The sequence below is a fragment of the Culicoides brevitarsis genome, chromosome 2, assembly GCF_036172545.1.
Source record: "Culicoides brevitarsis isolate CSIRO-B50_1 chromosome 2, AGI_CSIRO_Cbre_v1, whole genome shotgun sequence".
NCBI classification, from domain to species: Eukaryota; Metazoa; Arthropoda; class Insecta; order Diptera; family Ceratopogonidae; genus Culicoides; species Culicoides brevitarsis.
Genome location: NC_087086.1, coordinates 14473879 through 14487217, shown reverse-complemented (window position 1 = coordinate 14487217; position 13339 = coordinate 14473879). Strand labels below are relative to the sequence as shown.

Genomic DNA, 13339 nt, shown 5'->3' with positions numbered 1-13339 from the left:
CATCAACAAGTACGCGACGACAACTTGTTCATTCAATTAGAACCAGAACAATAAGTTACTCCCTTCCTCATCATCATCATTAAAGAAATATTGGAAGAATTGTCATAATTCACTGGATTTAATGGCCAAATGAGTCATAAGTGAGCGCAACTTACTTATTTCTTACAAGGGTCATGTTAGTTTTGACTTTTTGTGCGTTTTAAAGTAGAAAAAATACAATTTTGGGCGAATTTGTGTCTTTTTGATCAATTTGAGGTTATAAAAAGTCATAAAAAAAAACAAATTTTATGTTTTGATGAATTTTAAATTATTTTAAAAATATTTTTAATTTTTAATAAAATTCAGTAATTCACAAAAAAGAAAGGCTTCACTAAAAGGCTTCAAAAAATACCTTAGAAAACCAAAATAAATCATTAAAAATATCAAGAAACTCGTTTTGAAAAGATTTTGTGAATTTTCAATGATACGAAAAAAATTTAAAAATTTTTCAAAAATAGAAAATATTGATTAAATTCACAAAAAGTCACCAAAGACTTTCATAATTTTTTGAAAAATTCCCAAAAAATTATAAATTGATGCAAAAAAGTAGACCCGTTACCTTTGTTCTACCAAGAAATATTTTTTGTTTGATTTTAACGAAGAAATCTAAGCCTAAAAATATGCAATTAATGTCATTTTTATAGAAAAATCAATTTTATTTCCGCTTTGGTATGCAATGAAGTTTACACAACACATTTTGATTATTTTTTGAATTTTTCAAAGAATTTTCACAAAATTTATTTAAATTTTTTAAAACAAACCCCTTTTTGGTGTAAATATGGAAGTTTAAAAAAAACTAAAGATTGTTGGTAAAAAAAAACTTAAGTTGAATTCAGAAAAAATTTGTAAAAATTTTAGGGCTTAACTTTCCATACAAATTTTGAAATGCAATAACTCAAGTTTTACTTCAAGAATCTCTATGCAGTTTTTTGTAGTATGTCAATATTAGTTCAAAAAAGGTTTCTGTAGAGATTTGACTGAAAAAATTCATGAAAAATGAGCAAAATCTTTCAAATATGTTAAGTTAACTTAATTGCATACTTCAAGGAGGCAAAAATTTAATTTTGTTTAAAAATAAAATGTAATTTAATTTCAAGTTTTTTTTTAACTAAAAATTAAAATTTATAAAAAAGGTTAAGATTAAAAAAAATATTTAAAAAAAATTAATACCGTAATGTAGATAATTCTTATGGAAAAAAATCCGTTATAAATTCAAAAAATGCTAATAATTAATGGAACATCAATTTTGAAGTTAATAGAACAATATTTTTCCATTAATTTTTGGATTTTTTTTAGCAATTTTTTAGACAAATTTTAAATTATTTTTCATAAAATCAAAAAATAAATTAATATAAGTTCATTAAAATAATTAATTCTCAAAAATTTTGTCAAAAATATTGAAATATTGTAAAATTTCGTTAAAAATTCAAAAGTGTTACGTAAAAATAGAACGAATTTAAAAACCTATTTTCGTATTATTTTTTTCCAAAAGAATTATCTACAATACGGTAATATTACAAAAAAAACAAATAAATAATTATAAATAAAAAGCGCTTTAGTCCCTTTTCCCCAACGACAAATTTCTTTACGTCAAAAATTTTTAATAATTTATTAAAGAAAAATTTACAATCAATAAAGTAATGCACTGAGACAACAACAAAAGGGAGAGTCGCGCATTTCGACACATGTTACAATTAGTTAAGAAAACACACCAGAACAGAAACAATAAAAAAAATGAAGGAAAACAGCTCAAGTGAAACATTGTAATAAATATCGAAACACTTGAATAACTTTATTACGAATCACTCATCGATGCAAGTCAAACACTTACCCACTTCTCGGTTTCGATAATTACGCTAAATTAAATCACGGGGTGTGCCACAAAATCTGAATCCTACTTGTTAAATGTCAATGTTCCGTAAAGAAAAAGCGCGATAAAAGTGCATCGAAAAAAAAAGTATCAGAAATTATGTGAAATGAAAAAAATTCCCATGACACAACATAGATGCAAGAATTTGATAAGTTGGATGCTCGTTCTACACTTCTGTTAAGGCAGCAGCAGCAACAGTGAACGTCAGAATATAAACAAATGTAATAACGTTATTATTGCATATTTACTTTTTTTTCTTCCTTCTCGAAGACGAAGACTGACAAAAACTGCACGGAATAAAAATCACTTGTTCCATTTGTTGCCAAGTTATAAATTGCCATATAGTGCTTCTGCGAATCAATTGTTCTCAACTTTTTTTTAATGTTACGAAGAATCAGGAAAAAAACGAGAATGAGACAAAAAATAATTGTGAACTTTTTTAATCAAAAATCTGAGATATGAAAATTTACATAAAGAAATATGAAATAAATTAAACGCAAATTATTGCTGCCTTATTAGGGAATTTATGAATATTTCTTTGTTGCATTGCAAGATGAAATTGGATGCATGGCAGATAAAATGACATTTTTTTCTTGTGTTTTTTTTAAGGTTAAATGTCAAGAGAACAGGAGGACAAAGGCCTCTAATAATTTTATTTTTTATTTATTTTTTATTGTGAAAAAATTATTTTTTTCTTTAATTTTTAAAATTTTTAATTTAAAAAAAAAAGAAATAGTTAATTATTTAAAGAAAAAAAAATTATTTTGATAAAAAAACGAATAAAAAATTTAAATTAAAGAAATAAATTCAGCAATTGCTTACAAGATGAGGAGTAAGAAAATGTGCAATATATAAAATTAAGACGTAAATTAAGAAAATTTAAATTATTTTACTTTTTAACAACCTAAAATTTATTTTTTATAATTTAAAATTTAAAATAAATTCACTTTGAATTATTTTTATTGTTAAAAATTAGCAAAATTAATAAAATTTAAATTTAAATAAAAAAAAATATTTTTTCCGTTGAATCGGTAATCGGTTAATTTTAAATATCAATACCTCACCTTTAAATTTTTTCGACCGTTATTTAATTTTTTCTCAATTTTTATTAATTTAAACATTTTTTTAACAACTTGAGTACTAAATACTTTTATTTCACGCTTAATACCTTCTAACAACATTGACTTTAATTTTATAACAAAAAATTAATAATCTTCACGTTTCAAGCTCACTGTCAAGTCGTTGTTTTAGCAAGATGCTTTTCGTTAGTGCACGTGCACTCACATGTGCAATTCTCATTTTTCTCCGGGATGTCGTGAATTTCCATCGACACTGCCGGCAAATTTGTCGTAACGGGAACACCTTCGGGGATTGTTTCGGGAATGGAATCGCGACGTTCGGCATCCTAAAAAAAATTAAAATATTTTTGTAAAATATTTTTTTTTTAATTAAATTAAATTAAAAATTGAACAAAAATTTATTTTTTTTAATTTTAATTTATAAAATTAATTTTTTTTTTTTTAAAATTTTTTTTTTAATTTATAATATTATTTTAAAAAAATTAAATTAAAATTAATTAAAATTTTTTTTTTTTTAAAATTATTATTTTAAATTATTTAAAATTATTTTTTTTAAATCAAAACAAATAATTTAAATTTTGAAAATTAATTTTAAATAATTTTTTTTAAATTGCAGGCATTTCATGCAAAAAAATCAAAATAATTTAAATTTTGAAAATTAATTTTAAATAATTTTTTTAAATTGCAGGCATTTCATGCAAAAAATATTTCAAGGGCATGCAGAAAAAATTTCTTGGGGTGCATTTTACCCTCAAATAATTGTGTAAGTGCTCGATTTCCGGATCAATTGGCAAAATCCCGCTTTGATGGTGTTTTTTGCGGAATCTTGAGAGTTGTGACGGCTCTGACACCTAACGTTTGAGCAAAAGTTGGTCACGTGGTTTTTGTAAATTTTTCCATAAATAATTTTTCATATCAAAAAATCAACTCACCTCATCAACAACGGAGCTTAAAATTGGATGCGACGAAATATGCTTTGGTTGCGTGAGTTTCGGGGCACTATCTGCTCGACTGCGATGCGTTACGTACTCTGTACTTCTTCCGCCACTTCGTAACATCGGTTGTGACGTTTTATGACTGATTTCAAGCGCAGATTTGAGTAAATCTACTTTCGAAGCACTTCCTCCGCCTTTTGATGTTTCAATTTGATAACTGCAACGACGACGTTTGATGTCATTGATATCAGCCTAAAACGAAAAAAAAATCAATTTTTGACTGAAAAATCATTAAAATCGTTTAAAAAAAACCTTCGATCCACGTGGCAACGACGACAAACTTCCAATTTGATTGAAACGAACCATCAAAAAGAGACGTTCTTGCGACATTGAAGTGCCCGCATCGACCATTCCTGGTTTCGTTAATTTCTCTGCCTCACCGGATTCAGCCGCTTCTTCTTGGATATCTTCATCTTCAGACTAAAAAAATAATTTTTCATTTAAAATTTTAATTAAAACCAGTTTAAACTCGGTTCTTACATTCGAATCGAATTTCCGTAGCCAGATATAATGAATGACCTTATAAGCAATTCCGCCAATGAAAGCCGTTAATCCCATATATTGGAAGGCATCGCGAGTTCCGACTTCGCCAATTAACAAACCGCCAATGAAAGAACCACTTCCGCGACCCAAACTGAAATGAGCCATGCCTAAAACGCCAATTAATGTTGCCAACAGAGCTTTTGGTGCCAAAAATGCGCAATAAGTAGCTGCAGCGACCCACATCAAGTGACAGGAAAGGGCTTCCATCGCTTCGAAGGGGAAGCACCACCAAGCGTTTCTGTGAAAAAATAATAATTTTTAGTGTTTATTTAAAAAAAATTCAAATTTATATAAAAATTTAAATAAAAACAAAAAAAAATCGGTAAAAATTTTTTTATGACCGAATATTCGAAAAAGAAGAAAAACTGTCTTGAGATTTTTCAAGTCAAGTTTTAACAAGCTTTTGATGGATTTCAAAGCTAAAATTTAATAAATATTCATTCTAAAGTTGATTTCCATTGATATCTGATCGATTTTTGATCAAATAAAAAAAGTACGATTTTATCATATGAGGAGCAAAAATCGTACTTTTTTTCTCAAGTCACTTTTCAACCAAATTTTGATGGGTTTCAAAGCTAAAAGTTAATAAATATTCATTCTAAAGTTGATTTCCATTGATATCTGATCGATTTTTGATCAAATAAAAAAAAGTACGATTTTATCATATGAGGAGCAAAAATCGTACTTTTTTTCTCAAGTCACTTTTCAACCAAATTTTGATGGGTTTCAAAGCTAAAAGTTAATAAATATGCATTCTAAAGTTGATTTCCATTGATATCTGATCGATTTTTGATCAAATAAAAAAAAGTACGATTTTACCATATGAGGAGCAAAAATCGTACTTTTTTTCTCAAGTCACTTTTCAACCAAATTTTGATGGGTTTCAAAGCTAAAAGTTAATAAATATTCATTCTAAAGTTGATTTCCATTGATATCTGATCGATTTTTGATCAAATAAAAAAAAGTACGATTTTATCATATGAGGAGCAAAAATCGTACTTTTTTTCTCAAGTCACTTTTCAACCAAATTTTGATGGGTTTCAAAGCTAAAAGTTAATAAATATTCAATCTAAAGTTGATTTCCATTGATATCTGATCGATTTTTGATCAAATAAAAAAAGTACGATTTTATCATATGAGGAGCAAAAATCGTACTTTTTTTCTCAAGTCACTTTTCAACCAAATTTTGATGGGTTTCAAAGCTAAAAGTTAATAAATATTCATTCTAAAGTTGATTTCCATTGATATCTGATCGATTTTTGATCAAATAAAAAAAAAACGATTTTATCATATGAGGAGCAAAAATCGTACTTTTTTTCTCAAGTCACTTTTCAACCAAATTTTGGCACACGAAATGCGGTAAAAAAATAATACATAAAAATATAATTTTATATTAAAATTAGTAAATTAATTGAATAAATTATTAATTAATTTTAATTTTAATTAATTTTTAATTAATTTAATTTAATTAAAGTAAAATTAAAAAATAAATCAAAAATAAAAAAAAAATAATTTTTAGCATTCAATTTAATTTTAACTATTTTTCCCCAAAAATTTATATTTTTTGAAGAAAATATAAAATTTTTAAATAAATTTCAATAAAAAATTAAAAATATTTACTTACTCAATTAAGGAATATCCAACTAAACGTCCTGAATGAGCAATAAAAGCAATCACAATCAAATTCACGTGTCCAAAAATCTTCGTTATCCTTTCAGCGCCATACAAGAACGGCACACTACTCATTGTTCCAACTGTAATTGTAATGCCCAACAAATAATTCGGCGCGCCAAGCTCCTTCAAATACAAAAACAAGAAACTCTCGATGAAGCCCCAGAAGTTGCCGAGAATAAACAAAAACAGAATGAACATCATCACATGCGGGCGTTTCAGCAACGTCACCAAATCTTTGAAAACATTATCAGCTGGCAATTTTTCTCCCAAAGGCATCATGAAAACCGTTATCGCACTAATTATCAACAAAATATCGTACGTATAAAAAGCCGCCGCGTAATTCGTGTATCCAAGTCCCCGCGACGAATAATCAATCATAAAACCCGTGATCGGAGAGAAAATCGCCATGCCAATGCTCGACGCCAGTCTTTCGCGCCCAAAATCGCCGCCATATTTTTCCACCATTGTCAAGACGATCGGATCCATAATTGTGACAGCGGCACTCAGCATTGTCGTTGCGAGGAAACGCAAAACGAAGTAAATCCAGAATGTGGCGTCGTCTGACTCGACATAATCTGGGGGGCAGATTTCAGGTCCGCCGCGACGAAATTGGCATTTTTGGACCATGCAATCGATGGCGTATTGCGAAAGGCGTTCCGTGGACTGCAAACTCATGTTTGAGGTCAAAACTAAGCCGCCACAACGTAAATCTTCTTCCTCGAGTTCGGTTACGTTGACGCCCGAGTCCCATAACAGTTTGACGCCGAAACGTGTCTTGAAGTCGGTTACGGTGTCGTTGTCATCTTGCTCGATTTCCATGCCAAGCTGCTCGATGGGATCTCCTAAATCGGGATGCATGTCCAGTTGGAAAAAGGCAGATTCTTCACTTTCGGCAACCCAGCTTTCTTCACTTTCTTCGGTTGTTGCTGCGAGAAAAAATATTTTTATTAATTTTTACATTAAAAATTTTAAAGTTTATTTTTTTTATTAATTTTATTTTTTTAATTTTTAAGGGAATATTAAAAGTCAAACCCCCCAAAAAACTAATTTTTAAGGGAATATTGAAAGTGAAAAATAAAAGAAATAAGAAAATTTAAATTTTTATTTAAATTTTTGACGAAAAAAATATTAAAAAGAGTCTCCAAAAATTTTAAATTAAAATTTATTTTTATTTTTTTTTGTTTAAAATTTAGGCGAAAATCAAGATTTTTTTATGTTTCAAAGTTTTTAATGAAAAAAAGTTCGAGTTTCCAGACTTTTTTTTAAATAATATGTCAAAAATTCTTTAAAATTTTTTTTATCAAAATCGACTTTTTGTTACTAAAAACTTGGAAAAATAAGAAAATTTTGCTTTCAATAAAATTTTAAAATATTTTTAATATTTTACAAAAAATATAAAAAAAAAAAATAAGAAAAAAATGATTTTTAAAGTAATTTTTTTGTAAAACATTTAAAAATTTAAAGAAAATATTTTTTTTATAATTTTAATTTTTTTAATTATTTAAAAAATTATCAAAAAACTTACTTTCAATATAAGCTTCCGTCGTGCTACTTCCTCCTGTTGTCTTCCCATTTGCTAATTTCTTGTTTTTACTCAAAGTAAAGTTCAAATTATCGTATTCGGGGTCATCCATCACCAACACGGGATTATCCGTTGGCGGTTGAACACGTTCTACTTTCGGATTCTGCTCGTGCAACAAACAATGGTCCAAACATTGATCAATAATGATGACTAATTCCTCGTCATCTGGGCATTCACGACTCGGACAAGGACTCCACCAAACCTCAACTGTGCCCTGCTCCGGATGACGCATCACATACGCAGCTGGCATCTTTCCGGGAATCTCTTGTTGCGGAATCATCAAAAGCGAATGATGAAAAACGGCGTTCAAGATGAGACTCATGATGACCACAGGCTTGTAACGACCGAATTTGTCAACGAGAAAGCCTTTGGGAGGAAAAGTAGGTAAGTAACAATTTTTTTTTAAATTTTTAATTTAATTTAAATTTAAAAAAAAAATAATTTTAAAAAATTTAATTAAACGAAAATTAAAAATTAATTAATTAAATTAAATAATTAATTAAATATAATTAATTAAACTTATTTAATTAATTGAAACCTAATATAATTTTAATTTTGATAAAATTAATTAATTTTTATTTTTATTCACTAAATTTTTTGTAATTATAATTTAATTTGATTTAAAAAAAATAAAATTTTACTAAATAATTTAAAAAAAAAAATAAGTTCAATAATTTTAATTTTTTTTTTTTAATTAAACTATTATTTTTTTTAAATTAATTTTAATCAATTTTTATTTTTTTTTTTTAATTTTCAGGAAATTACTCACCAGTTATGGGAGGACTCAAAAACGTCGTGAACGGCAATGCCAAGTAAATTATAGCAATTTCCTCCACAGTTAACCCAATACTTTGCATGTGAATCGTCAGATAAGGCAACAAAGATGATGTCGCTAAAAATAGTCACAAAAATTAATTAAAGCTCATCTCTTATCTTATCGCAGATCGCGTTTAACTTAAAAAGATAAATATCGCTAGATAAATTCGTGAGATGTCATCATTTTATTCTAAACAGCAATTAACTTTAATCTAAGAGATGAAAAACGTTTTCAGCTACATTTTGTACAATTATATAATTTTTGGCGCATTTAAATTGCAAATTTTTCATAAATATTCAAATCGATATTTTTTTTAGTTTTTAATTCATGAGCACCATTAATATTCAAAATGTGAGTGTATTTGTGTTTAAAATTTGTAAAAATGCACGTAGCTTCGATTTTTTTTTGTGCGTAAAGTTTAAAGCAACATCGTAAAGTTATGCAACAGAAATGCGAAGAGAAATGAATAATTTGTGGTTAAATAGACAATTTGTATTTGGGTAAAACGTTGCCAACAGGTGAAGATGGAAAAAATCACTTTGATGGATGTTTGTCCGTTTTGAGTGATTAGATGAAGATTTATAACAAAAACAACAGAGATTTATAGTTTTAAATCTAAAGTCACTAATTAAAAATATTTTTTGATAAATTTAAAATTTTTAAAGTGAAAAACTGGATTTTTAAAGAAATTCGTTAAATTTATCGAACAATTTTTTCAAAATTTTTAATTTTATCTAGGTAATCTTAACTTTAAGCAAAAAATTCAAGTTTTATATTTATTTTAAAAATTTTGAGTAGAAAATGGTTTGAATTAATTTTAAATGTCATAAGAAAGAACATAAACTGAAAAAGACTCAATATTTTGATAAATTTTAAAATTTCTCAAAGATAAAGATTTAAAAAAAAAATGAAATATTTCAGAAAATTAGTAAAAATTTAGTAAAACTGATCATGAATTAAAAATTTTCTTAAAAATATTAATAAAAATTTTAATAAAAATTTTAATAAAAATTAAAAAAAAAATAAATAAAAAGTTTTAATAAAAATTCTTTAATTAATTCACTTATTTGAAATTTTTCATGAAAAATCTTTCTTTTTTGCCAAAATTAATCTCAAAGGCAAGAATAAAAATTCATTAACGATTTTTAGAAAAAATAAGTTTATAATTAATTTTAAGTTTAAATTAACTTAATTAATTAAATAATTTTTCAAAATCGGTCATGGAAAAAATGCGTAAAAAAAATAAGTAAAAAAAAAATTTTTAATTTTTAAGAGAAAAATTGGAAAAATTTACAATTTAAAAATAATTTCTTAAAAAATGTATGAAATTGACTTAATTTTGGATTTTTTTCATTATTTTGAGGAAAAATATTTGTAAATCTAATTTTCAAAACCAAATTTTAAGACTCTTGAATAATTTTTCACTCTTCAATTCTAATTTCAATTTTATATCATTTCTATTAAAATTTTATTTAAAAATACGATTTTATCAAAATTTCACTGAAACTTTCTTAATTTTTCAAATTTTAACACTCGCATCTTTAGGTCTTGTAAAAAATATTTATTTATGTGGTCAACAGTTTCATCGTGTCTCTCGTTTACAAAGCAACACATCAAACATCACGGAAACGAAAAGCACAAAAATAAATTAAACAAACAAATTTCTCTCATCATCTCACTTCAAAACACAACAAAAAAGCTCAAGTATGTCATTAAAGTTTGATTTTGACCTTAAGACGGCGCTCGCACGAGAGAATGTCACGGAGAGCGTTCTCCACGATTTGCGCGAATCTCAACCAGAGGGAATGCCTGCGTCAATTACGGACCATCAATTACTGCTATTTTATGTGGCGTGCGAGAAACACTTTGAGCAAACGCGAGACGCCATTCAATGTTACTACAAATACAAACGAAGTCTTCCGACATTTTTTGATGATTGTGATCCGACGTCGGATGCGGTGCAACAATGTTTAGACAATCAGTGAGTTATTTAATTTCCTTAAAAAAATTAAAATAAAATTTAAAATTTTTTTTTAGGTATTACTTTTTCCTTCCTGTCACTCCGAAAAATGTTTCGATCGTTTTCGCGCGTCTCCAGAACGAAGATCCAAACAATTTTTTCATGGACAACTGCATCAAAACGTATCTCATGTCGATCATGTCCTGTTTAAACAGTCACGGGCCCCGATCTGGGATTTATTTCTTGTATGACGCCAAAAATGTGAGTCTTGGACATTTACGAAGGATTTCCTTGAAAAGTGTCGCTGCCTATTGCAAATTCGTTCAACAAGGATTACCCGGGAAACTTGAGGAAATTCACATTGTCAACGCTCCGTGGTACTTTGAGAGTATTTTGAGCATTATTAAACCATTTTTCAACAAGGAGCGAAAATTATTTGTGCATGGAACCTCAACGGACTTTACCAAAACATTTGAAGGCAAAATTCCGCGGGAATGTTTACCCGCCGATTTAGGAGGCAGTTTGGATACCATTGAAGAACTTCACCAAAAACATCGCGAAAGATTACTCAAGTTGCGGAATTTCTTCGCTGACGAGGAGAAACAATGGAAATGATAACAAAATCTGAACAAATATAAAAATTAACGTCAAACAAAAATTCTAACCTCACTTTTTTTTTGTTTGTTTGAGGTTATTTGAGGTTATGTAACAAGATCTCACCTCCGTACATGACGAAAAGCGTAATTTTCAGCATCACTAGGTTCGGGTTAATCCCGTGTTTGCGACAAAACTTTTGCGCTTTCGTTTCTTTTGTCAAATCTGCCGTCATGACGCCACAGTTGATCTCTTTAATGGCCGCCGCGTGATCTTCGTTCGTGCCTTCCCCCATTTTTTTATATTTTTTTTCTATCTAATTATTGAAATTTAAAGTTTGTAATCAACACAAAGTCAGTCTACTTAAGAAGCGACTGAAAAAGGCACAAGTTTGAGCATCTCATTTGTCTTCATTAACGTATATGATGAATAAATTTGTTGCTTCCGCTGTTTGTCGTTTCGATTTTTTTCCGAGTTTTTTTATTTTTCCTTCACTTTTCTTTTTTAAAAAAAAGTACTACTGACTTTTTTTCCTCAGTATTTACTTAATATTTAATTATTTCAAGATAAGATAAGAAAATTATTTTCCGAGCCTTTTTCCTCGCGACCAAGTTGTGAACCGATTGAAGTCCGAGATGAAACTGAATCTCAGAGTTGGAATCCGAAGCTGCTCTGTGTTATCTTTCATCACAAAAAAGATATGGAGATCAAGAAAACAAATCTTTCTCTCCCGTACAGAAGTGTAGAAAGATTAAATTACCGAAGATTGCGCTTCGCTTTTATTATTGTTGTTTGAGTGTGACAATTCTCTTATTTGCCTTAATTTTTTCGTGAGATATGAAAGTAAACAGCGGGGATTAAGAGAGATGTTCTTGAATTTAAACGGTGTGACAATAAAAATATATATCATTGATACGGTAGCAGCTCGCATGTGTTATTTAACGGAATTCGTCATGCTTGTTTATCTGTGGAAGGAGCATGATGAGCATGAGATCTTATGCAAAAGATCAGCTGAGAGCTGAAGATTTGTAAGTACATAAAACGTGTGATGACGAGTGGAAAATTTTTGTAAAGACTTTATTTTGTCTCAATGAGAGACAAAATAAATAAATAATAATGAAAAGGTAGCACGTGAACAAGTTATTTTTAATAGGTTACTTAACCGAAAATAACGTGAAGCTAATAAAATCATCAAAATATTTAATATTTTTCTGTATAAAATTTTGGGTAAATTTTCAAAACATGATATTGAAAATCATTTTTATTTTAATTTAGTTTAATAATTATAATTTTATTTAAATTTTTTTTTATTAAATTTTTTTAATTATTTTTTTTTATTTATTTTTTTTAGAATCTATAAAAAAAATTTTTAAACATTTTCATAATTATTGCCTACAATGTCAATAAAATTAAAAATAGTTTCAAAAATTGTATTTCCCTTTTGAAAATTTATTATTTTAAAAATAAATTAAAATACAATTTTCAAAATTAGACTTATTTTTTTTTTTATTTTTTGAAGTTAAGTATCTAAAAATCATAAGAAATATGAATTTTTCAAAAAAAAAAATTAATTAATTAAAAATTTAATTTAATTACTAAAATTTTTGATAAATTAATTTTTATAAATTTTTGGTTTAACAAATTGAAATGAAAATTTTAATTTTATTTAATTTAAAAAAATTTTGAGTATTTTGCAGTTCAGGTTTCTTTTTTATGACATTTTAGGTAATTTTTAACAATTTTTAATTGAAAATACTCAAAATAAACATTCACCTTGAAATATTGGTTGAAATTCATAGAAATTTTGGATTAAATTTAATTTGAAAAATTTAAAATTTTTGGAAGATTTTACTGCAAAGCTTTACGTTTGAAAATTAAAAATTTATCTTTTAATTTATTTAAGTAAATTTATTAAATTTTAATTTTTAATCGAATTTATTTTCTTATTTCCTAATTTAATTTTTTTGTCAAAAATTTTAATAATTTTTGAATAAAAATGCGAATTTTAATTTTAATTAAATAATAATTTTAATTTAAGCTGATATACCTATTTGATAAAAATAAATCAGATATAAATTTATAAATAAACATGTTAAAAAAATATTTTTTTTAATTAAAAAATTTTAATTTAATTTAATTCGATTAATTAATAATAATATTTTTAATTCAATATGAAAATCTTCTAA

At 26.8% G+C, this 13339-nt stretch overlaps 1 protein-coding gene across 2 annotated transcripts; it reads right to left on the bottom strand.

Moving 5' to 3' along the window:
- Positions 1-3044: 3044 nt before the first annotated feature.
- Positions 3045-11780, bottom strand: LOC134830785 (uncharacterized). Of its 2 annotated transcripts, XM_063844367.1 has the most exons (9): positions 11280-11780; positions 8552-8674; positions 7726-8148; positions 6151-7126; positions 4464-4764; positions 4236-4403; positions 3921-4175; positions 3738-3839; positions 3045-3314 (listed from the first exon to the last, which is right to left on the bottom strand). In XM_063844367.1, the coding sequence occupies exons 1-9, from the start codon at positions 11446-11448 to the stop codon at positions 3144-3146; spliced, it is 2688 nt and encodes an 895-aa protein (XP_063700437.1). In that variant the 5' UTR covers positions 11449-11780; the 3' UTR covers positions 3045-3143. The 2 variants fall into 2 exon arrangements, with proteins under 2 accessions (XP_063700437.1, XP_063700438.1); XM_063844368.1 differs by lacking the exon at positions 3738-3839.
- Positions 11781-13339: the final 1559 nt, after the last annotated feature.

What these genes read in the sequence shown, in the direction of transcription:
- LOC134830785 (XM_063844367.1), bottom strand. Translation starts at nt 11,448, where the DNA reads ATGGGGGAAGGCACGAACGAAGATCACGCGGCGGCCATTAAAGAGATC. An exon ending in GACGGAAGCTTATATTGAAA is followed by an intron (nt 7,127 to 7,725) that starts GTAAGTTTTTTG and finishes TTTTTCTCGCAG; the next exon opens with CAACAACCGAAGAAAGTGAA. An exon ending in ACTTACACAATTATTTGAGG is followed by an intron (nt 3,315 to 3,737) that starts GTAAAATGCACC and finishes AATTTTTTTTAG; the next exon opens with GATGCCGAACGTCGCGATTC.